This window comes from Anolis carolinensis, chromosome 3 (genome assembly GCF_035594765.1).
Source record: "Anolis carolinensis isolate JA03-04 chromosome 3, rAnoCar3.1.pri, whole genome shotgun sequence".
Taxonomy (NCBI): domain Eukaryota; kingdom Metazoa; phylum Chordata; class Lepidosauria; order Squamata; family Dactyloidae; genus Anolis; species Anolis carolinensis.
Window position 1 is genome coordinate 17,670,551 of NC_085843.1, and position 26,809 is coordinate 17,697,359.

Genomic DNA, 26,809 nt, shown 5'->3' on the forward strand with positions numbered 1-26,809 from the left:
AAGCTAAGATAGTATGGTTCACCCAAGATCATCCAGGCCCCATCTACACTGCCATATAATGCTATTTGGTCAGTGTAGACTAATATAATACAGTTTAACTGCATTATATGAGTCTACACTGACCATATAATGCAGTCTGAAACATATCGCAGTGTAGAGGGATCTCAAGAGGACTTCCAAGGCTGAGGGGGGGAGGGGTTGAACCTTGGTCTTTAGAGACATTGGGAGGTTATTTCTGTAGTTCTGTCACTTGGATTGGGGGGATAAAAAGAATGCTAGTGGAATACTTACTATTTTCTTAAATTAATTTTTTAACCACTGCTGCTTTGTTACAGAAATTGCAGTGATTCATGGATTAGAGGTGCCTTATATGAATCCATGCAGACCATTATCATTATAATAAATTAAAGGTTGTTGAACTTCACGTCCCAGTAATCCGCAAAGCCATGGTCAAAACAGCCAACGGTGAGGAGTGCTGGGATGTGTAGTCCTACAATATCTTGAGGTCTCCATTATTCTCACCTTTTTTTTAGTAGCTGGGGAACTAAAGCTTCCAAAGCCAGGATCAATAATAATAAGTTATTGACATTTTGCTTCACTACTATAGCCTGAGCCTTCATCAGTCACCTTTGATTCAAATCTATACATATACAAAAACAAAAAAGAGTAGCCCTACAGAGTGCTTCTGTTCAGAGTTTCACCCACTCTTATAATATTCACTTGCTTCCTTACAGTCTTGTGAATTATTAGGATGTCACTTGCTTCTAAATGTCAAGCAAATGTGTTCTTTCTCCACAGCCATTCCAAGAAAAGAGCTAAATGAATCAGGGAAATGTTTCATCCCTGTTTTAATGTAATTTGTAATCCCCCAGTCACAAATTTGGGATGGGTGTGTTTCTGACTGCCTCCCACCAGTTGACAGTTTTCATGTGTCTATCTTAATATTTGCAGTTTCCTGAGGTTTTTCCTTCTTCAAATAATGTTACAGATGGTGGCCCTTGGTTGGATCCAATATGGTGGCACTTACATGTTTTCAGCAAAAGTGATCAGGCCAGGAATAGCTTATGCAGGTGTGGTGAATGCACTTTAGATTTCAATTCCTTTCCCCCCAACAGCTGCTCTAAGTTGAATGAAACTCTGATTTGGCCGAGAGAGACATTTCATTCATCTCAAAGATGGGTTAGAAATGGCAGTAAATCCTAGAGCAGGGCAGGCAAACAGACCACATGTTGCCTTTAGGACCCCCTATGTGCAACCTTCGAAGCCCCGCAGATGCTTGCCAAAACCCATACTTCCTGTAATAAGCCTAATTCCCAGAAAAGATTTTCAAACCTTTTAAGCATGTTCCTCATTCTTGCTGTCTTGCAAATCAGGCTTGCTAATTGCACCCTTCACACTTAGTCAATAGACTTTGATTCTTTCTCCCACCCTGGACATTCCAAAGGTATATATTCTCCACTTTCTTTACCACTGTCAGATCCTCTGAAGATGCCAGCCACAGATGCAGACAAAACATCAGGAGAAAATGTTGCTAGAACATGGCCATACAGCCCAGAAACCACACAACACTCCAGAAGTTGTAGATCTTCAGATATTATTTTACTTAAGCTGCTATCAGCTCCACCCATGGTGGACAGGTGTTTGGGATGCTGGAAGTTCTTGATCAGCCACATTTTGTGGTCCATAGGCTCCTTACTCCACCTCTGCTTCCACTTCTGTCCCTTACGGGGAAGAAATTTATACATCTGACTCCAAATGGTTAGGGACACACAAGATCGGAAGGCTCCTTTTTATAGATCAGTGGTTCTCAACCTGTGGGTCCCCAGGTGTTTTGGCCTACAACTCCCAGAAATCTCAGCCAGTTTACCAGTTGTTAGGATGTCTGGGAGGTGAAGGACAAAATATCTGGGGGCCCACAGGTTGAGAACTACTGGTCTAGATGGTGCTTATTAGAGACTCTAGACCAGGCACCTCCGGGTATTTTGGACTTCAACTCCCACAAGTCCTAACATCCAGTAAACTGGCTGAGATGTCTGGGAGTTGAAGTCCAGAATCTGGAGGGCCAAAGTTTGTCCATGCCTTCTGTAGACTGATAAGCAATGACTTTTCCAAAATCTCCAAAAAGGTACCCATGATCAAAGTTTGTTAATGTTGTGCTGTTTGCCCCTGGATTTCACTCTTTTCAAAATGCAGGAAGTCAGCAATAGCCATGATGCTTTTGAGCTGCTTCCAGTAATGCAGAGCTATAAAAGTTCTATTTAACTGCTCAGAAATACTAAAATCTCACAGAGTTGTGTTTTTTAGAGCATGCACATACAAATCAACCACATTTCCTAGAATTAAATGACTACTGTGCTCTTGAACAGTTGCCCCTTGTGAGCTGTGGGCAAACGAAAATATGTGATTATATCTTTTTGCTGCTTGCTGTGGGATTATAGCTGTGGCTGGAATTATTTTTTTTTAAAGAGAGGGGGTGGGAAGAAGAAGTTGTAAAGAATGGCAACAGCTTTATGTACGCATCTGCTGTGTGATATTTCCTGTCGTTACTCTGTAACAAGATGCTAAGGGGGGGCCTCTTCTACATCGGGAACAATAGGAGCCTTTCTTGAACGGTACCTTGTTAGCATTTCTCCTGCCACCTCAACCCCTCCTCTCCTCTCCTTTCCGAGACTTTAGCATGTTTAAGCTATCACAGCATCCGTTGGCATTGACAGTTTTCACACTAATAAATGGTCCAAAAGCTTTGGAAATGCTAGGTAGTGATTTAAGAGTTACGGGGAATATAGCACTTTCTAATTTCACCGTTGCAGTTTCCTTGGATACAGAACATTTTTTGCATTCAGTTAAACAAGATGCTTTCTTGCTATAATCATTCCAGTAAGTTTGGGTTTTGGAAGAGGAAACCTTGAGGGCGATGACTGATGAATGCTTCTTATGTTCATCACTGGGGAGGATAACACAAGGAGAAGAGACTTAACGTTGTCAATTAACCTGTGTAATTGGCTTTGAGTCAAGAGCAGGCATCAGTTCTAAGCTACTGGAAAAAATCACGGATTTGCATTGGGGAAATACTTTAATACTGAGTGCAGATGTTGAGTTGTAGCTGAGGTGAATGGGGTTACATATTCGTGTAATGGTTATTAAAGGGGTTGTGCTTTGTCTCCTAGGCTGTTTTGCATACAGATGTAAGTTATTTGGACACTATTTCTGAGCTTCAGTTGCAGATGGAGGCTCTCTGAGTGGTTTGAGCTACTGGCAATGGGCATATGTCACAGGCATGCTTTATCTATCTATTCCTGCTTTGATAAGTTGGGCTTGATTCGTGCTACTCAAAGTGGAAGACCCAGGACCAGTTTTGGTCCCCATAACATCTGCCGTTTCTCCCTGCAGAGTTTCTAGGAAAGAAAGAAAGTAGCAGTTGTAGTCTATGAACACAAATGTGAGGCTGGTCCCTGAAACATTGTGGAGGGGGACTGCCAGTCCCTGACATCCAAGTCTGACTTGGCCACAGTGGTCCATACCTTAGTTACCTCCAGATTGGATTACTGCAACACACTCTACGTGGGGCTGCCCTTGAAGACGGCTCAGAAACTTTAATTACAGTAGAGTCTCGCTTATCCAACATTCTGCATTATCCAATGCAGTCTGCCTTTTAGTAGTTATTGTTTTTGTAGTCAGTGTTTTCAATACATTGCAATGTCCTGGTGCTAAATTCGTAAATACAGTAATTACTGCATAACATTACCATGTATTGAACTGCTTTTTCTGTCAATTTGTTGTAAAACATGATGTGTTGGTGCTTAATTTGTAAAATCATAACGCAATTTGATGTTTAATAGGCTTTTCCTTAATCCCTCCTTATTATCCAACATTTTTGCTTATCCAACGTTCTGCTGGCCCATTTATGTTGGATAAGCGAGACTCTACTGTAGTACAATATTCGGCGGCCAGGCTTTTAAAAGGAGTGAATTATAGAGAGCGGACAAACCTCCTATTAAAGCAGCTCCACTGGCTGCCAATAAGATTCCGGTCCCAATTCAAGATGCTGGTTATTACCTATAAAGCCCTAAATGGTTCGGGTCCGGCTTATATTTGTGATCACATTTCTACTATGAACCTGTTTGATTCTTGAGATCAGCTGGGAAGGCCCTCCTCTCGCTTCCGCTGCCATCCCCTTGGGGAGATAGGGCGGAATACAAATAAAGTTTTCCTATTATTATTATTATTATTATTATTATTATTATTATTATTATTATTATTATTAGAAACACAACAAGATGAGTCCACAGCAGACACTCTGCTGGCTGTTGTATTGGATCACATGTTGGACACTTCCCAAGTGTCTAGGACTGTGTGATGTATCGGCGAATAATGCGTGCAGATCCCAGTAAGGTGGCCTTCTGCAGCTGGCAGGTGGGGATATTGTCAGCACCGATTGTGTTTAAGTGCAGGCCAAGGTCTTTAGGCACTACACAGTGTGCCGATCACCACTGGGACCACCAGTTCGTTGTTGCAGGCAGATGGTATTTGTGGCACAAGTTCCAATGAATCATCTGAGCAACATTGTTATGTCTCTGCTTGTAGCCTGTCTGTGCGATCTTCTTGCAGCAGCTGAGGAAGTGATCTATTGTTTCATTTGCTTCCTTGCAGAGTCTACACTTGGGATCTGTTGTCAACTTTTCAATTCATTATTATTATTATTATTATTATTATTATTATTATTATTATTACTATTATTATTATTACTATTATTATTATTATTATTATTATCCCAAACACGGTTGGTGGGGATGAGGGAGAGGGCCTTATCTGTGGTGGCCTCGTGGCTCTGGAATTTCCTCCCGAGAGCTATTAGATTAGCTCCTACCCTGCCCACATTCCGGAAAAATATGAAAACATGGCTATGTCAATGTGCTTTTGTCTAATTCTGTATAATCTGATGATGTCCATGCCCCCACTTATAGCCAGCAACAGCACTTTATTATGGTCCATCTCAATAGTATTCAGTCAGTTATTACACATACGTAATTTTAATTGCATGCCTCCAATTTATCTTATATTGAGTCAGACCATTGCTCCTTTTAGCTTAATTTTGTTATTGCCTACCAGCAAAGTCAGCTCCTATCTGCAAACTGGAGTTGTATAGGAAATAATCCACTCAGCTGTACTTTTAACATCTATATCACAATTATGGATGGAATGCAGCTTCCATCACATTTAGCCAGTATAACCAAGGGATACTGGATGCTCAATCTGTATTACAAAAATATATGATGGGGCATACAATATCCATCCTTGATCTGGATTCATTGGGTTAATGATTGAGGAATGGATGGGTGCCATCAGTATGGCATTGACACTCAACTCAGTTTCCTCTGAGTCAGGTAAGACTCAGCCTGGAGGCTGGAGTGACCTGGATGAGGGATTATCAACTAAGACTGAATGCTGGTGGGGTGGAGGTCCTGTGGACAGGTGGTTCCCAGGTCTAGCAGCTAGGTAATTTGCCACTCTTTTTACAGGGTAAACGTCATGGGAAAATTCTCAGATTAATTTCTGTCATTAGAAATACAAGTGCCCTAGTAACAAAGTGAGTCATTATACACAATTGCATGATGCACAATTGCAGTTCCATTTGGCATATGTAGTTTGGAGAAGCCCTAAAGGTCTATAGCTGAGAATTCTCTATATCCCTCTCTGAACCACAGTTGCTTGGATTCCATAGGATAGAGACATGGAAGATAAAAAGGAATCATATCACCATGATTTTATAATATGGAAAGGCTCTTGGTATGACCATCCTAGACAGGGATTTGAGGAACAAGTTGAGGGAGGTGGATGCATATAGCCTGAGGAAAATGGAAGCACGTATCTAAATAAGTAGAAGACCAAACTAGCTTATTTCTTGCTGAGACAGAAGATCAGACCAATGGTTTAAATTACATAGGAAAAGAAGGTAAGAGCTGTTCAACAAGAGAACAGTCTCCATTGTAGGGTTGCGGACTTGTACTTAAATGGAGGCTTTCAAGTAAAAGTTAGCACTTGAGATACATTAGCATTGGATTCCTGCATGTCAGGACCCAGGCTGCAGAGCACCAATAACCATGAGCAGAGACCAGAATCTATCTAATATCTTTATTAAAGGAATATATAAAGTCAATAAAAACAAGTGAAGAATATAGTTCAGAAGTAGACCTTTCAGGAAAGGTCAAATATAGTCCAGGAAAACAATGTCCAATATGAGATATTAAAGTCCAAGGTTATAATCCACTTCACCGAAACACACACTATTTGACAAGCAATAGTGTGGGGAACTGTCCATAGTCTTTGAGGCTTAAGGTAAATCCGAAGGAAACTGGAAAACAAGGCTTGAATCAGAGAAGCAAGGTCCGTGGTTTAAAACGCAAGGCAAGGCAATACTTGAAACTTGGCAAGATCAAACTTGAAACAAGGCAAACATGAATCAAAAACTGAGTCCATAGAAGTCCATGGTACAAGGCTGGGCTGGAAACTTGATCCGGGATCTGGGAACTGGAGTACGAAGTCTACACACGAGTTCGCTCCTCAAGCCGACGAATTGACTCCGCAAGGATTCCTTTGCGGGCAAACACCTATATAGGATCTTGTTTTCCCGCCAAGGAACACTTTCTCTGGGGAACAAGAAACGAAACCTATACTGTGTCCAGATGCATGACTCCTTAAAGTTTCCCAAGGGAAGCAGACTTAATCATCTAATTGTCTGGCAGCTATCCTGGCGCTCCGGCGAGTCGCCTCTCGAGCGCCCCTATCTTGATTATAATAATCTCGGCGAGAAAATGGGGGAGATTTCTGCTCAAGGCTTGTTTGGCTGACTTCTTGTGGGCAAACATCTTGCAGGTGCAAAGGCTCCAATTCTGGCTGAAACGGTGGGAAACCCAAGTTTTCCTCTTCATCTGCCTCAATAGTACCAGGAACGGGACTACATGGCCCATGAGTCATCACACTGCATTTGTTATTTATATCCTGACTTCTGTCATAAAACACTTTACAGTAAAGTCAAGTTAAACAATATAAAATGAGGGCAGTCACAATAAATAATCATAAAATAACCCCCCCCCCCCCAGGATATCTTCTAACTATATAAATCTATAATTGTAAGGTAAGGCATTAACACACCCCCCCCCCCCCAATATCATTCAGTTTCTTTTATTCACACATACAGAATAAATCTTTTCTAGACCCTCAAGGCAGTTTGATGGTATGCTTTAGCCAGAGGTTGACCAGAGCCACACTAGAGAACCCAGTGAAGTCTAGAGAAGTGTCTTCCCTAGGCATTTACCCTCCAGCCATGACTCTATGGTTTGCTTTGATTGGAAGTAATTTGTTAAATAGGGTTGCTCTTATTTGTAGTTTTGTGTATTCATGTGAAGTCCTACAGTGTAGAAAGAATACAGGATTGTAGTGTAATTTCAGTTGAAATCAGCCTTCAGCATAACCCCTAGTAGACAAATATTTATGCCTAACATTTAAAAACTTATTTTCAAGATGGCAAGTTGACAAAAAAGAGAATCAATAAATAACTGTTAACTCCATTATTGGATTGTTATCATTTTTTAATGCTAGGAAGATTTCTTGAGGTTTCCTTTATACACACTTTTCTTCTAGACAAGCAATATATTTCCAAGTTCATTTAATAAAATAAAGTCATTGTCTCAACGGCACACAAAGCACAGATAATACTACAATATCATTTGGACATAAATTCCTGGGACAGGTGGAAAATGGAGCTCTTTGCAACCGTCTTGGCTTTATTGAAATTCTGTTCATAAAGCTTTCAGCTTTCGAATGCCAAAAGCTGTTTCTAGCTTCTTTTTGAGAAAATGACATATAGAAATATATTATGCCCTCAGCAGTTATTCTTCTTAGGCAGAAGAGCTGGGGTTTTTTTCCCGTAATGCTATTCTGCCGAAGTTTCTAATATCACAAACTTGATATGTTTTTTGTAAAAAAATATATTTTTAAGTTAGAATGGATGCTGAGTAGGCATTTCTGTGGCAGACCTTCTTCAACCACAGGCTTCTTACAAGCAGGTGCTGTGCTCATGAGTGATAGATAAGCCCCAGGGTAGGTCTTAGCTAACTCTACAAAAACATTGTGTTTATGGAGTTCTTGGTGGGTGATCACTGAAAGCTAGAAAGTGAACATTTTGGGGATTTTGGAGACAAAATGTTGTAGGACCTACTGTATATATTCATGTTTAAGTCAGCCTTGTATATAAGTTGAACACAGAATTTGGGCACAAAATTATGGATATTGAATAAGTCGAAGATCATTGTGTGGAGAGGGGAAAGCACCAGTGCCACATCAGGTGGCCAGTTGTTCCTCGCCATTACCACTATTTTCCCACCAAAGCATTAAAAAAGTTATTTCACTACTCTACACAGAGAAGTGCATGATTCCTTTTAAAATAAGACTTAGGAGGTACTTATGTTGACCTATAGATAAGTCGGCCCAGGTTTTTTGGATAAATTATTTGACTAAAATGTCTACATGTATACATGAGTATATGGAGTCATGCCGGCCACATGACCTTGGAGGTGTCTATGGACAACGCCGGCTCTTTGGCTTAGAAATGGAGATGAGCACCAAACCCCAGAGTCAGACATGACTGGACTTAATGTCAGGGGAAACCTTTACTTATACGTGAGTATAGTACTCTTTGCACAAGATAGTGAAGGTAAAAGTTTTCCCCTGACGTTAAGTCCAGTCGTGACCGACTCTGGGGGTTGGTGCTCATCTCCATTTCTAAGCTGAAGAACTGGCGTTGTCCGTAGACACCTCCAAGGTCATGTGGCCGGCATGAATGCATGGAGCGCCGTTACCTTCCCACCGGAGCGGTACCTATTGATCTACTCACATTGGCATGTTTTCGAACTGCTAGGTTGGCAGGAGCTGGAACTAGCAGCGAGTGCTCTTTCCACTCCTGGGATTTGAACCTGGCACCTTTTGGTCTGCAAGTTCAGCAGCTCAGCGCTTTAACACACTGCGCCACCACCAGGTGCCCCTTGCTCAAGATACATAGGTTGAAATCCTGTTGGTGTCAGAAATATGCATGAATTCGTTTTGTGCATATAGTTTTATTTTGTTGGCCCCTATGCAATAAATAAACTCAGTTGCATTATTGGAATACTGCGAGTGAAACTATTTTATATGTTGTTGTATATTCCTGGGTGGTGTGTAACTGTATGCCAGTAGCTTCAATATCCCACTATGTTCTCTGAAATTGCATAACAAGGCACTGTGTGTTCCCCAATACACAATATGATAATAAGCACAGGCACATTTTAGATAAACACAATGCCAGTATTGCAGAAATGTGGTATAACACAAGTGCTATGTAATAGCATGAATATTGTTTTACATTGTGCAACCATGATGTAAAATCCTGACCATCGTGAATCATTATGAGGAAGGAATGTCTGACTGACCATTGTGGTCAACTTGGCCAGCTTTTGTTTAGCCCCGTAGACATGTGTCTGCCCTTAAGTTCTCTAGTGTACAGTTAAGATGATCTTGAATCTTGAAGCACAGTACATTAGAACCAAATATTTTTGCCTAGTCAGCACATGTAAGCTGGTTCTGACTCTGCCTGGAAGAAGTAACTATTATTATTTAAAAAGAAATTGAAACCCCATTGTCCTTTGTTTTTTAAAATACAGTCAGTTCTCAACTTTTGCAGGGATTAGAGTCACAGGATCTCTACAAAAAATGGGGAAAATTGAATATGAGCCCACTGTCAATACAAACCCCCGAGAGAACACTTCTCTATGCATTTCTAGATCCTCCTGCACAATTCTATGGTCAAGTTCTTGTGGAAGTCCTAATGTCTGATTTATGTCCATCTGCCCCAGAGGAAAAATGGATGCTGAGTTGGCATTCTTGTGGCAGACCTTCTCGAACCAAATGCTGCTTACTAGCAGGTACTGTGTTTCTATGGTTTTGTTCTCACAATGCAGTTTTGTGATGAATAACATTAGGAAATGTTAACATAAAGAGAAGGCACTTTGATTTTAAGACAGATGGAGTCCCCGTAAGGTCTACGGGCACATGACATTGCATTGACTTATGCCAACTACAGCTTTTGTCAAGAAGTTAAAACACTACAGCTTTTCCGCATGCTTTCACTCGACTCTGTAGGGCAGTAAAGTGAAGCTCCCAGGTGTTCACTTTGACGTTTTAAATTATTGATTTAGAGAGCCTGATCTTGGAACTCAAAAAGCCACCATTAGAATGTTAATGAGAAAGATTAGGAAACAGTGACCTGGAATCTGAAATGAGCTGAAGTTTCATCTAGTCAAAGTCAGCCCATTTGATGTGAATATGTATGCTTTAGCAATCTTTTCAAGAAAAAAAAAACATCTGGAAAATCATCTTTCTTGAACATTAGGTGGCTGTAACATACTGAGTCATACTGTTTGACTATCTAGCCCGATTTAGTTTGCCCTAGGGATGATGTATGTGTTGTTCTCCAGATGTTGTTGGATTTCAGCTTCCATTATCTGCAGACAGAATAACCTGTGGTAAAAGGGTCATAGAAGCTGCAGTGGAAAAACATGGTGACCACATATTTGCCAACTGTGGTTGAGTCTTACTGCCATTGGTTCTCCAGAACAGACACAGTTCTTTCCCAGCTTTACTTGCTACCTGGGAGAGGGCTGGAAACTAAATCTAAAGCATTTTCTGTGCACATTGTGTGTTTTTATTGCTGAGCTATATCCTGTTCTACTGAAAGGACATTGCCTGTATGATTCCTTTAGAATGTTATTTGTTGTTGTGTGCCATCATGTCATTTACAATTACGGCAACCCTAGGAGAAGCTATCACAGGGTTTTCGTGGCACGATTTGTTCAGAGGGGGTTTGCCCTTGCCTTCCTCTGAGGATAAGAGAATGCTATTTGTCTAAAGTCACCCCATGGGTTTCCATAGTCCAGAGCCATAGTCTAATACTCAAGCTACTAAATGATGCTGGCTCTTTCAGCCTGATGTACTTGAAAGGTTATCTGGTGGAGTATGAAATAGGCTAACTCTATTTACATTTCTCATACTTCTTGGAAGAGCTAAATATGGATATATACATATTCAGGAAATTAAAAAAGCCTGCAGTTCACTGTAGGGAGCCCGGGTGTAGGTTGCTCCCATCTGCTCATGATGTGCGTACTTTTCACTTGTGGGTGTAATTATGTCTGCTTCTGACATAAGCACTCCCTATTTGACGAGAAAGTCATGTCCAGGTTGTATGACAAAAGTGCGTTGGATAGCAGTGGAACGGATGGCATTTCTTCTCCCACATTCTCTTATGCATGGGTGATCACAAAATTGTAGAAGACTTCAAGGATCATGTAGTTTTCCTTGATGTGGGGGAGGGGACCTTGCACTCTTTCCCCCCACTTTGAATCATAGAATCATAGAATCGGAAGAGACCTCAAGGGCCATCCAGTCCAACCCCCTGCCAAGAAGCAGGAAAATCGCATTCAAAGTACCCCAACAGATAGCCACCTAGCCTCTGTTGAGGAGCCTCTACCACACTCCAGGGCAGAGAGTTCCACTGCTGAACAGCTCTCACAGTGAGCAAGTTCTTCTTAATGTTCAGGTGGAATCTCCTTTCCTGAAGTTTGAAGCCATTGTTCTCCTTTATGGAGAAAAAAGCAGGGTGTAAATAAACATAATACAGTAACAACAATAATAATAATAATAATAATAATAATAATAATAATAATAAGAAGAAGAAGAAGAAGAAGAAGAAGAAGAAGAAGAAGTAGTAGTAGTAGTAGTTTGTTTTTATGGGTGTGGCTAATCTTTGGGTTTTGTTCCAGATTTTTAAAGATCTACACTGTCTGAAAGATCCACTGTCCTAATATGAACCTGCCAGACTCTTAAGACCCTTGCTGGAGGGAATTCTCTTGTCCCACATACTTCCTCAATCTATAATCAGAGTCCACTGAAGAAATAGGAAGGAGCCATCTCAGTGGATTCTTCCAGTCTGTGGAACTCCCTTGCATAGGAAGTCAAGTTGACTCTCTCTCTGTTCTCATTTTACTAGGCAAAGAGCCAGCATAGTGTAGTGGTTTCAGTGTTGGATTATAATTCTGGAGACAAGGGTCTGATTCCCCTCTCAGCCATGGAAACCCACTAGGTGACCTTGGGCGAGTCACACATTGTCAGCCCCAAATAACCCCATGACAAGTTTATTTTAGAGTCACTGTAAGTTGGAAACAACTTGGAGGCACAACTCAACACAATAACAAAGATCTTTTAATCTAAGCAGGCTTTCAATTATTTGGTTGTGGGAAATCTTTGGTTGTGTGTGTGTACTGTAATTTTAACTTGGTTAGATTTTTTCAAGATTTTATACTTTAAAATGTATTCATGTTTTCATGTGGTTATTGTTTAATTATATTTTAACCTTTTATTATTAGATTTCTTCCTTAGTTTTAGATTTTGAAAGCCATCTTGGGTCCCATGCTAGGAGAAAGGCAGCATATAAATAAAATAAAGGGGGTGCATTTATATTGTGGAATTAATGCAGTTTCACACCACTTTAGCTGCTGTGGCTCAAAGCTATGGAATCCTGGGATTTGTAGTTTGGTGATGCCCCAGCACTCTTTGACTGATTAGGCTAAAGTTCATAGTAAAATGATAACTCCATGATTCCACAGCATTGGGTCATGCCAGTTAAAGTGGTGTCAAACTGCATTAATTCTATGGTGTAAATACACCCTCAGATACCCAAAGTTATGAACCCAAAACTGGACATGACTCAAACCCAGAGGGATTTGCCACAACCTTGATATAGAAGCTACTGGCCATTTAATGGAATCAAGCATAGTACAGTTGTTACTGTTATGGCTTTGGATTTGGGAGATCCATGTTAAGAACTGACTTGGGGCCCACTAGAGAAGAATCTGGCGAGTCTTGGCTTACTTCTTGTCCTACTTAATCCTGTCAAGATGGGGGTAGATGTAGGGATGTTTGACAGTTTTGGTTTATCAGAATTTTGGAAATGAACCAGCCTCATTCACACTTCCTGAGCTAAAGGGTGGAATGGAACATAGTTGTCCCTCTAATTTCACACATCTTCTAATTTTGTGACAAGTTACCAAAATGTATATAAACATAAACAGGATATTGTGCAGGACGTCTACTCGGTTCATGTAATTAGCAGCTCGTGGAACATTTCTCAGGTTGATGCTTGGGCATGTGGACCAGTGCCATTTGGTGTACTCAGTTTCAAAGACAAGTAAGTGCTTTAGTAGGAAGTGTGATGCAGCCTTTCTGTGATCAGAACAACTTTTCCACATTTGTGCATCTTTGGCTCTAGCCAAATGGCTCTACTCAGATTGTATAGCACATTATGAGTTCTCCTTATGAACATGAACAGTGGTATGCCTCTTATTTGTATGCTCCATTGTCTCTTTCTCTCTAGCTGTTTTGATTTCCATCAAGCCATACTGCTCTTTGTGAGCATAAGGTCAAAAGGAAACCAAGGTTGTAGCTTTATGTAAGGGGAGGCAAAATGACAGCATTTGTTGTCAGATAATCTGCTCTCCAGAAGTATTTTCCTTCAGTCCTCAAATTTCTAGTATTGCAGAATAAGAGGCTCAAAATTATAGAACTGCTGTGCTTGCTGTGTTTACATCCTCCTGGGAACTTTGCCTTTTCTAAGGGTGTCTAAGCTGTACATTATGTTACTGCCATTCCATGGTTTTATTTATCCACTTCTGACAAAATATGGATTCTCTGGGCATTTTCTAGATTCTCTGGCATGACTCCATTGTATTCTTGGGCTAAAAGTCTTTCATTTCAATAGGATTTGCTGTTATCTGAGAATTTATCATTGTTCTCATTATTTATAGAACAACTACAGAGGAGATACTCTATGCGTGGAAGCTATGTGTTCCAGAAAGACAATTCAACACAGAGAAGTTCAACATACAGTTAAAAATTGCATACTTAAACAATCTGAAAGCTGACGCTTAATCCCAACCGAGCTGAGTCCAACTAATCTTTATCTCTGACCTTGACTAACTCTCTGAACATCTCTAATTATTTTTCTTAACTCACTGTCATATGCGTCAACCTTCCTCCAGAGCATAAATCCAGAACGTCACAGGGGTATGTAAATCTGAGCCTGCTGCTGATAATTTTCATGGTGTCAATCCCATAGGTTTTTTGTGGCGTCTAAATTGAGGCAATATATTTGAACAGATCATCCTTTTCAGAATTTGAATACCAGTTTATCTTTCTCTGTCATGCAGTGTCAAGTTACTGTGCCTCCTCCTCCGTCTGCCTCTTTTTGTAGCCCTTGGTTACATGTTGCTGATACACTGCGACAGGAAAATAGCCTTAAATTTCATCAATATGGTAATGAACTATTTGTCTTGGACTTGAGAAATTTGCATTTACAAGGTGAATGACTGCAGACCGTCCTAGGCACTTCAAGACACTAGAATCTGTTGTCTCTACTCCTGACCAAAGTCACCTTGACTACTGCTGTGCATGTTTGGAGCATGACTTCCATTTTTAATTGGTACTTTCCTTGAAAAGAGCTCTCACTCCCACTCCCTTTAATTGAAACAAATGAAAGTAGTTTCCTGCTTGGAAACCACACACAAGTGGTCGCCATCCCAATCTACCAACTTAAAACCACATGATTTAGTTGATTTTGTTTTGCTTTTAAAACAGAGTTAGGCTTGAAACTTTTTTTGTTCATTTTTTTCTCAGTTCTGGGTTGACTGGTTGCCTCCTGTCACTTCTTTCTTCCTGCTCAGTATGATGCACTTTTAAAAAATTCAGCAAAAAAGTATAAATTTCAACAAGCAAGAAATTCTGTAGAAAATGTAAAGTTTTGTTTAGTCCAAGAATCTTGCTTAGACCTAAAGATCAGATAGATGAAGGAAGCCATCTAGGAGTAAAGGCAGTCCCGAAGTTACAAACAAGATAGGTTCTGTAATATTGCTCTTAAGTTGAATTTCTATGTAAGTTGGAACAGGTACATTTTTGACTCCAACTACACACACATACATATATAGCTTTGGCTAGTTCTGGAAATGTTTAATACCCTAGTGATGTTTGTTCTGCTGTCTGTACCCCTGTTCAGAAGATTTTATCTCACCTTCTGTCCCTGTGATAATTGGATTTTGAAAAATTTGGCTTACGAGGAAACAAGTATTGGCGAGAAAACTTCAGTGGAGACCATTTTCCCATTATAACTCTTCCAGGAGTAAATTTCCCTTCCTGGGGGATAGATTTCATAGAATCATAGAGTTGGAAGAGACCTCATCCAGTCCAACCCCCTGCCAAGAAGCAGGAAAATCACATTCAAAATACCCCCGACAGATGTCCATCCAGCCTCTGCTTAAAAGCTTCCAAAGAAGGAGCCTCCACCACACTCTGGGACAGAGAATTCCACTGCTGAACAGCTCTCACAGGAAGGTCTTCCTGATGTTCAGGTGGAATTTCCTTTCTTGTAGTTTGAAGCCATTTTTCTGTGCCCTAGTCTCGAGGGCAACAGAAAACAAGCTTGCTCCCTCCTCCCTATGACTTCCCCTCACATATTTATACATGGCTATCATGTCTTCTCTCAGCCTTCTCTTCTGCAGGCTAAACATGCCCAGCTCTTTCAGCCACTCCTCGTAGGGCTTGTTCTCCAGACCCTTGATCATTTGAGTTGCCCTCATCTGGACACTTTCCAGCGTGTCAACATCTCCCTTCAATTGTGGTGCCCAAAATTGGACACAGTATTCCAGGTGTGGTCTGATCAAGGCAGAATAGAGGGGTAGCATGACTTCCCTGGATCTAGACGCTATACCCCTATTTATGCAAGCCAAAATCTCATTGGCTTTTTTTGCCGCCACATCACATTGTAGGCTCATGTTTAACTTGTTGTCCATGAGGACTCCAAGATCTTTTTCACACATACATTTTCTCTCTCTTCATGTTGTCTCACCCCTGTTCTTAACTTTGAGTCGTTTGGAAGTCAAATGTTTGTAACTTGAGGACTGCCTGTATTTCTTATCTGAACCTTGTTTTTAAGGAAAAAGGCATTTTATGTTAACCTTTCACCAACCTTTCACATTGATGAGACCAGTTTGTGATGTTTCACAACCTAAACCATATACAGTAGGATTCCTGCATCGATGTAGGATTTGTTCCTGAACTCGCCATGAATAGGAGCTAACCCTATTCTCTGTATGACCCTATTGAAGTTAATATAGAGTTCTGCTGGAAGACCAACACAACTCTATGTTCACTCTTGATGGAAGCATAGCATTGACTTGAGGACCTAGAAAATTCCAAGAGATGACATATTTTGTCTGATGTGGGTGGATGAAATCATGGATATCAGTTCCAGGGATGCAGATGATGTACTGTGTTTAGGTTTGCTCCAGAAAACTTCACTTGAGAAATGACTTTCTGCTTAACATATTGGATGGAAATATTTATCATGTGGATTAAGGGCCATCGTAGCTTGCATTTCTTTTTCTCTCCCCCACTTGGAATTTATGATCTTTTCGGATAGAGGAACTGATGTAATGGCTGCTGGTCCACGTGTAGAAACAAGAATGGTGATCTGGACACTGGTAGGCAATTTTCAGTGGCATCCTTGTGTTAGGTGCAGCCTATGCTTCAACCCTGGGAGATAATAGGGTCTGATGTTGGATTATGCAGTAGTCAGAATTTGTCTATGATGTCCAGTGCCAATTCTCTCCATATCAAAAGAAATGAGTTTTTAGTTCTCCAAACCACCGGGGACCAGTATGAGCAAAAGGAAGGAGTAATTCCTGAAAGTAAATATTTTGAAAAAGCTTTATGTCTTGATAAAACACATAGGAGAGTTGATCAGGGACGATTGATTAATGTGCTATACAACCGAATATAGATTCCGAGGGCTGGAACTAAGGTGCTTTGTGGGAGTATTATAACATCATTGCAATAAATCGATTTCAGCTAGTGCTTAAAACCAGCAGAAGGTTATAGAATTCAATTTCATTTAAAGGAATGAGACTGGCCCTGAAATCTTGCCATAGAAATTTTGCACAGCTTGTAGGAATTTCCACTGTATGCTACTGTTCTCAAGAACATCGTCTTCCCCTTTTCCTCCTGCACTTTTACCATTTGTTATTTTTTAAATTCTCTCTACAGTTACCACCGTGCCACCATATAGGGCGTCTTTGCAGTCCGTAACTATGGATGTTTTTTTAATGTTAAAGTCCATTAACTTTGTATGTGTGATTAAGTAGCCAAGCTTCAAGGAAGAATCAGGAAATCCATAACATGGTGCTTTTTGACAAGTAGCCTGTGCATGTTTTGTTCTTCTACACTGTGGTTCAATATCCTTTTGTAAAGCAAATAGAAAGCTCATGCTGTCTTGGTCTGCTTTGAGCACACACACATGCATAAGACTTCTTAAAAGGGGGAATTTATTCAGGCAGAAAGTATACAGTGCCATCCTTGCTGATTTTTTTTTTTACTGACAAAATGTCCATCATTTTGATGGACAAGTTAGCAATGCCTTGACATTTTGCCACTCCAGGGGATTTTGCAGGTCATTTAAAATTATGGAAGCTGGCCACTGCGTAAAAAAAAAAATCTGTATGTATGTGTGGGAAACTGGGCTTAGTCTGTGCCAGGCATTAGCCCTGGCAGGCCTCTGAAATTAACCAAGGATGATGATTGCTAATATTTTGTGTATGTATGTGCCTTCAAGTCTCCTATTGACTTATAATGATCCCATTATTTTCTTAGGATTTTCTTAGGCAAAAAAAATACTCAGATGTGGTTTTGCCAGTTCATTCCTTGGAATAACAGGTGCCTACAGCATCTGGTATTCATTGGCAATCTTTCATCTACCTACCAACCAGAGCTAATTGTGCTTATCTTCCAAAATCAGAAGAATCTGGAGGCTTTAGGGAATTTAGACATTCTTGCTAATCTTTTTCCTGTATGTTTATCCTATCAAACCTTGGAGGCTGCTTTATCTCCTCTCCATTCATATTTGAAATATAATTGCATCACTAAGTCTTCATTGCGTCGTTATCCTAGCCATGGCTATTGGGCTGGTTTTCATAACACCACAATATGATCTCAAGTTCTTGTTTCAAATACTTTTGCCCATAAAAGTCTATGGGAATAATAAAAGGTCATAGAATAATAGAACAGTAGAGTTGGAAGAGACCTCATGGGCCATCCAGTCCAACCCCCTGCCAAGAAGCAGGAAATGGCATTCAAAGCACCCCCAACAGATGGCCACTTGGTCACTTGGGATGATGAGCAATTCTGTTCTGTGGTGTTCATGATCTTTTTTCCCTCTTAACATCTGGGGATGCAAAGATGTGTCTGATTGTGCAAAACTATGTTTATTAAAGTGATGGTCAACAGGCTAATGCTAGTGTGTGAGCCACTGGCTGCTAGTCTATGGTGAATTTCCAAGAAATGATGCAAATAATGATAATACGGTCGAATCTTGGTATCATCTGGGGTTTGGTTTCAGGAACTCTTGTGGATATCAAAGTCCATAGGTACTCAAGTCCTTTTATATATAATTGGATAGTAAAGTGGGGTCTTTTAATGGCAAAATGAAAATTTACCATTTGGATATACATATATATATATATATATATATTCAAGGTCATTGGTGGTTGAATCTGTGAATATGGTGGGCTGACAATAATATAGCACAAACATGGCATCCCTAGTAAACTGAGGAAAAGAATCGCCAATCCACAGTCAATGTAAGAAATATTGAAGTTCCTGGTTGATGAGTGTCTCTTAGCTTAGAAGAAAACAAGTTGTTTATGTAGATCGTGGCAAGCTATTTGAAGATTGGAACAGAATACTGAGAGATGTTTATTTATAACAAATAGAACTGTTTTGCTCTGCACAATTTATTGTATTTGGCACTAACCAATTGCCATTTTTTTTCTTCTTTTAAAGATGAAAGAATGATGTGATGGAGATAAATATGGGCCATTGGTCAGGTCCTTTGGCCCCCACATCTGGTGTCGTCTTCCTGCTTGTCCAGCTTTGGGCCGGTGTCTGCCATGGCCTTCAAGGAACTCTCCCACCTGGCTTCCACTTTACACATTCCATGTACAATGCCACAGTATATGAGAACTCTGCAGCACGGACCTACCTTAACAGTAAAAATAGAATGGGCATTATTATGGCAGACCTTTCCTGGGATATCAAGTACAGGATAGTATCTGGCGATGATGAAGGCTTTTTTAAAGCAGAGGAAGTTGTAATCGCTGATTTCTGTTTTCTTCGGATAAGAACTAAAGGTGGGAATTCTGCAATATTGAATAGAGAAATCCAGGACAACTATTTATTGGTAATAAAAGGTTCCGTCCGTGGAGAAGACTTGGAAGCGTGGACAAAAGTGAACGTACAGGTTTTGGACATGAACGATTTGCGGCCTTTATTTTCACCCACTACCTACTCTGTAACAATAGCAGAAAGCACTCCCCTAAGGACTAGTATAGCACAGGTTACAGCAACGGATGCTGATATTGGCTCTAATGGTGAATTTTACTATTACTTTAAAAATAAAGTTGAGCTTTTTGCTGTCCATCCAACAAGTGGTGTGATCTCCTTAAGTGGCCGACTGAACTATGATGAGAAGAATCGCTATGACTTGGAAGTTCTGGCTGTGGATCGTGGGATGAAACTCTATGGTAACAATGGAGTAAGCAGCACTGCTAAACTTTACATACATATTGAGCGCATTAATGAACATGCCCCCACAATCAGTGTAGTAACCCATGTTCCCTTCTCTTTGGACAAGGAGCCAACATATGCTATCATTAATGTCGATGATCTAGATGAAGGTGCCAATGGTGAGATCGAATCACTTATTATTGTTGCTGGAGATCCCTTGGAACACTTCCAGTTGGCTAAAGAAGGTAGATGGATGAATGAGTACAAAATCAAAGAGAAAAAGCCCATTGATTGGGACAGTTTTCCATATGGTTACAACCTTACTCTCCAGGCAAAGGACAAGGGTTCTCCTCAGAAGTTTTCAGCTCTGAAACTGGTTCATATTGCTAGTCCTAAAAGAGAAAGCAACCCAGTAAAATTTGAAAAGGAAATGTACGATGTAGCCATCAGTGAATTCTCTCCCCCGGGAGTCGTTGTTGCTGTTGTTAAGCTAGCCCCAGAAACCCAGGGGGAAGAATATGTTTTATTGCCAAGTGAGGATGCTGAATATTTTAAAATTAATCATAGGACAGGTCTGATCACTACTGCACATCCTTTAAAAATTGTTGATAAGGAGTTTTATGATTTAGAAGTAGTAAACAAAGATGGGGACTTAAAAACACACGTTACCGTCAGGATAGAGGATGCTAATGATCACATTCCAGAATTTACACAGCCATCATACAGTTCCTATGTCAATGAAAGTGTACCTGTAGGGACCACTATTTTGTCAGTTTCTGCTTTTGATAAGGACCGTGGGGAAAACGGCTATATCACATACAGCATTGCTAGTTTAAATTCACTCCCCTTTTCCATCAACCAATTTACTGGCATTATTAGTACTTCCGAAGAACTGGATTTCGAGTCCTCCCCAGAGAGTTACAGGTTTATTGTAAGGGCTTCAGATTGGGGATCACCTTACCGCCACGAAAGCGAAGTTAATGTGACAATCTACATAGGCAATGTAAATGATAACAAGCCTTTGTTTGAAAAGGTGGCTTGTCAGGGTATGATTTCATCTGAGTTCCCTGTGGGTGGGCATATCACAGCTGTGTCTGCCATTGATATAGATGAGCTGGAGCTTGTGAAATACAAAATAATTTCAGGTAACGAACTGGGTTTTTTCTATCTGAATCCTGATTCTGGGGTTCTACAGCTTAAGAAGTCGCTGGTTAGTGGTGGCGTCAAGAACAACAATTTTGGACTTAGGATAACAGCAACGGATGGGGAGAATTTTGCCGACTCCATGTTTGTTAATATTTCCGTAGTTCATGGAAAAGTATCTTCCAAAACCTTTAGTTGCAGAGAGACAAGAGTTGCTCAACGGCTAGCTGAAAAATTGCTGAAGAAGGCAAAAGCCAATGTAAAACTGAATTCAGAAGATGGCTTCTTGGATTTTTATTCTGTGAATAGGCAGCCTCCACATTTTGATAAATCCTTTCCTAATGACGTATCAGTTAGGGAGGACCTTCCTGTTGGTGCTACTATATTTCGAATCAAGGCCTATGATGTTGATTCTGGCTTTAATGGGAAAGTGCTTTATACCATATCAGATGGCAATGTCGACAGTTGCTTTAATCTTGAAATGGAGACAGGTCTCCTTAAAGTCCTTTTGCCCTTGGACCGTGAGAAAACAGAACTCTATCTCCTTAATATTACCATTTATGATTTAGGCACTCCCCAGAAGGCCACATGGAGACTTCTTACCATAACTGTAGAGGATGCAAATGATAACAGGCCTGAATTTTTGCAAGAAAGCTACTCAGTTAATATTTTTGAAAGTACAAGTATTGGTGTAGAGATTATCCAGGTTGAGGCCAGAGACAGAGATCTAGGGTCAAATGGGGAAGTGACATACTCCATATTGACAGATACACAGCAATTTGTTATCAACAGCTCCACAGGGATAATATATGTAGCTGACCATTTAGACAGGGAATTCAAGGCAAACTATACACTAAAGATAGAAGCAAGAGACCGAGCAGAAAATGGGCAGCAGCAGTTTTCTGTTGTGCCTTTGAAAGTCTTTTTGGATGATGTCAATGACTGTTCTCCAGCTTTCATACCTCCTAGCTATAGTGTGAAAGTCCTGGAAGATCTACCAGTTGGTACTGTCATAGCTTGGCTCGAAACCCAAGATCCAGATCTTGGTCTTGGAGGACAAGTACGTTATTCCTTGGTAAATGATTACAATGGGAAATTTGAAATAGATAAAGCTAGTGGTGCCATCCGACTGAGCAAAGAACTTGATTATGAAAAGCAACAGTTCTACAACTTGACTGTTCGAGCAAAGGATAAAGGGCGTCCGGTTTCTCTCTCTTCTGTTTCCTTTGTGGAAGTTGAAGTTGTGGATGTGAATGAAAATCTCTACACCCCTTATTTTTCTGACTTTGCTGTCATTGGATCAGTAAAGGAAAATGCACGCATTGGAACCAGTGTCTTGCAAGTGACTGCCAGGGATGATGATAATGGCAGGGATGGAGAGATTCAGTACTCCGTTCGAGATGGCAGCGGACTTGGCCGATTTAACATCGATGAAGAGACTGGTAAGTTTCTTATTGTTTTCTCTTTCTACAAAAATGTTCCAAAGCAGAACAAAAAAATTGTAACCATCTAGGACATGCTTTTAATATATTCACTGCATATACAGTAGAAAAGGTGCTTAGTGTGCAGTGGGGCATGAAATGTGTTTGCCTCTTATTTTTAAAGTGTGATAGAAATGTTCATTGAAATCCATGTTGTGCAGTTCAAATTGGAGGCAGACTGGATACTTCAAAGGAAAATGTGCTTTGAAAAATGGGTATGGATCTGTATGCCATCTGTTTGTTCACTCCCCAGTCACTGGATAATCTATATACAGAATTTGTTTCTTAGTAGACATATGCAGATCATTCTTGCTGAATCTGACCATTTAATTTCAATTGAGATTTTCTCTCAATTCCTTTTCCTCTCGCCTTTCTTCCCCTTCATCCCTTTTTGCACTCTTCCAAATCGGTCTAATAAACATGCATTACAGTGTTCCCTCACCAATTCGTGGTTCACTTTTCGCAGATTCGCTGTTTCGCAGTTTTTCAATAAACTCTAAAAGACTATTATAAATCATAAAAAATGCAATTTACAGCCTAAGGAAGGGAGGAAGGAGAAGCCAAAGGGAGAGAAAAGGAGCCCAAGTGGCAACGGGAGGAGAAGGAGGTGATTTATCAACACATGATTGGTTGATAAAGACTTAAAATAGTGTATAACTGCTAAAATAATGTATAAATATTAAAATAAATATTGTGTCCCCACTTCGTGGATTTTCACTTATTGCGGGTGGTCCTGGAACTTAACCCCAGCAATAAGTAAGGGAACACTGTATTGTGATATAGCTCTTTGGAATTTGCCAAGTTTTCCACTGGGTGAACTGGAAAGGTTTACAGAAAGAGAGGTAGGCGATAGAGGGGAGGGTGATATAAGGTGTGACATCATTAATCTAGTAAGAATCTGTTTACTGTATTATTTGTTTTAACTGTTTATATGTTTTAACTGTTTATAATGTAATGTGATATGTTTATTGTTGTGTGTATGATGTGACATTGAATTTTGCCATAGTTTTGTAAATCGCTCTGAGTCCCCTTTGGGGTGAGACAGGCAGAGTATAAATATGGTAAATAAATAAATAAATAAATAATAAAATACTACAGCTGGTGTGGGAATACGTAGAAAATAGTCCCAAGAACTGCAGCAAATATTGCACCATCCTAATACATTTGTTTTGTCTGGGGGAACATTTCCCTCTTTCTTGGTATTAAATCTTATACTGTCGTATATGGGTGGTCTCTGAAATATCCCTCTACATCCCGTACAAAATATCCTGCAGAAACTGTCAAGTTAGAAGCACTCTTAAATTTGACATCCCATGCTTTGTCATGGGTGGATTCCGCAACTGAAGGATCCCTGCCAGTCAGTTATTGAATCTGTTTAGAACTAGTGACAATATTGAGAAGTGCTCTTTTTCACTTATAAGGTAAAGGTAAAGGTTTCCCCTGACGTTAAGTCCAGTCGTGTCCGACTCTGGGGGTTGGTGCTCATCTCCATTTCTAAGCCAAAGAGCCGGCGTTGTTCGTAGACACCTCCAAGGTCATGTGGCCGGCATGACTGCATGGAGCACCGTTACCTTCCTGCCAGAGTAGACCTATTGATCTACTCACATTTGCTTTTTTTCGAACTGCTAGGTTGACAGAAGCTGGGACTAACAGCGGGAGCTCACCCCACTCCCCGGATTTGAACCTTTCGGTCCGCAAGTTCAGCAGCTCAGCGCTTTAACACACGTTGCCACCGGAGGCCCCTTTTTCACTTATAGAGGAAAGTTTACTTCCATTATAGGTATAAAGGTGTGGCGAGAATTCTATTTTCCAGTTAGACTATTGTATCTGCAGGGGATACATTTCATGTATCTGCATGGATACACGAAAACACAGATAATAACAAATTCTGTTGGAATGAAGGACTTCTGTCCCAAGAATATCATAGAGGAGGACCTAGAAAATGCCTAGAGACAAGATGTCTTGTTGGACGTGGATAAATGAAACTATGGCCCTTCCACACTGCCCTTTATCCCAGGATCTGATCCCAGATTATCTGCTTTAAACTCGAATATATGAGACCCCACTGCCAGATAACATGAGATAAACAGATAATCTGGGATCAGATCCTGTGATATAGGGGCAGTGTGGAAGGGCCCCATGTCTACCATTCTGGTGAATATGGGGGTCATAATGTATATTTAAATATATATATAGTGACCAGTTTCCGCATCTTTTTAATGACATTAGTTTAAGTGAAATATGTCCTCCTATATTTACTGATTCATACAGAAATATTTAGTCTAAGTTGTAGCTATTCCTGAAAGAAGTGAAAATACAGGCTTTGCTGCGCTCTTTCTGAAAAGGATATGCTGGCCTATTTGCAACTCCATTACTGCCTGTATATTTGGTGGTGATAACCATAAATTATGCAGGTCACTGTTTAGACAGTCACTGCACTCTTGACCCTATTAAAAATATGAAGTCACATAATGCAAAATCAGGAGTCCGAGGCTGTTAGTTGGGTGGAGCTAAGATTACCTTTCTTTATGTTTTACTGTTTATGTTTTAATGGATGGCATTTTTGTCTTATTATTGCTGGTTTAAAAAAATCAAAATGTCTCTACTCAGAAGCAGCATTTATTACTAGAAGCTGTATTTGAACTTTATGCTTGTATTAGGTATGTGTATCTGTGTATTTTAATGGAAAAAACATTAAATGTATTCCTTTTCCAGAGATGATTAAGAGTTTGATGGCTTTCAGAGATTTAAATTGCAGCTTCGCTTTCATTAGAAAACATTATCAAAACCAGGGAAGGGAGGAGTGGAGGGATGCAGCCATTTGATAAACTTGCAGTTCAACAAGCTGGTTGTTTAAGTATCTAATAGCTGCTGGGGCCAACTGTGACATTAGATTAAGTGAGGAAATTAGTAGGCATTACTTTGCATTTTTAAGAAATTTCATTAAGAGCTTCCTTCTCATAAAGCTCGGCCCTGAAACAAGTAGAAGATTGAGGGTCATGAACTCCCTACCTTTTCTTCCTTTTGTGGTTTTCTCTTCTGCCAAGGAAGTGAATGAATGCTTTCAAAAGGTGAAGATCTACCTTATGAAACTGCCAGCATTTGAAAGTATTGGGAAATTGGTTGTGTTCCTTGGAGGCCCAGTGGAAAGGTCAAAAGTTGGCTTCTGATTGTATATTTTATTCATTACAGATTTTCAATACAGTGACTGAGATTTCTTGGCATTGCAGCATGAAGCATAATGTTGTGCACTGCTTTTTTCTTCTGGTACTGCTTTAAACTGAAGGTAGAAGGTGGTCATTATTAGGTTGCCTTGTGTGTGGTGGAAATCCTGCAAGGTGAAGTTATTCTTTATTTTGTCAAATGGTACAGGAAGAACCATACTAGCTGATTCTGTTGCACTTGTACATTGCCTTTGTGACAATTGCTCATCTTCTAGTTGTGCTCAGAGGATTAGAAATGTTATTTTTTAAAAACTATAGATCCCCGAACCCTCCAATCATTGATCCTGGGGGTATAGTATAGTTCAAAATATTACACTATATATCGACTATAAGTCAAAAAAGTTGATCTTAAAGTTAGATTAAAAACATATCCATGGTTCAGAGCTGGGACCAGGTGTTACTGCCGTGGACTTAATGGCTCTGTTCCCTCTGCTTTCTACCATTTTGGCCATTTGAGTTGGAGTAGACCACCTGCCTTGATGTTCTTCTTCATCCTCTGTCTCAAAGTAGTAACTTTATCACATGAGGTTCTTTGGCGTCATGCAGTGTAGTTTCAATAATTTTATGATGGAACCCACCGGCTCCCATCCCATAATGTAAAACTATTTCCAGGGAGGCTCTGTTGTAAAATTATTGAGGAATCAGTGCAGGCTTCCTGTTTTCAATAGGAGTCAACGGGGGTAAGCCAGGCGACTGACTCTTCCTCTCCATGGGATTAGGTATGGGGAAAGCGGGCCATGAGAGTCGTGGGGCAACAGGTTCCCCAAGCCGAACACCACCGGATTCACCTCAGTAATCTAAACTGCATTATGTGATCAGTGTAGACTCATACAATGCAGTTCAGTGCAGTTAAACTGCATTATATGATCCTTCACTGATGATATAATGAAGTTCCAGATTGCATTATTATATCAATGTAGATGTAGCCACAGTTAACTAGTTAAATATTGCCACAAATCATTTCAAAGTGTTTGTTTAAAAGACAAAAAACTTCTGCAGATTCTGTGCTAAGTAGAATTTTTTTAAAAAGGGAACAAACGTATGACTTGCCAAATAATCACTTAGCAGGAGTCTCCATTTAATTTGATGTGTCTCAATTGGTAGCACAATAGTTAATGCAGCCAAAAGGCAGTTTTTAAATATAGCAATTGTTCATGGGGTTGCTGTGGTTGAAGTAGATAGTGTGCATTTTTCTTTGGATGCCAGTATATACATATATTTTTCTATCTGCTGTTGAAGTAAGAGATGAAAAGTCTGTTTTGGTTAATT

The 26,809-nt window shown here is 40.1% G+C and overlaps 1 protein-coding gene across 10 annotated transcripts in view; it reads left to right on the forward strand.

Moving 5' to 3' along the window:
* fat3 (FAT atypical cadherin 3) overlaps nt 1-26,809 on the forward strand; it is a 572,050-nt gene that overhangs the window by 147,351 nt on the left and 397,890 nt on the right. For all 10 annotated transcript variants that reach the window (XM_062974535.1, XM_062974536.1, XM_062974528.1 and 7 more), the window contains one exon: nt 18,970-22,277. In XM_062974535.1, the coding sequence (XP_062830605.1) occupies nt 18,986-22,277 (3,292 nt within the window). In that variant the 5' untranslated portion in view covers nt 18,970-18,985. The remainder of the gene's footprint in view (nt 1-18,969; nt 22,278-26,809) is intronic.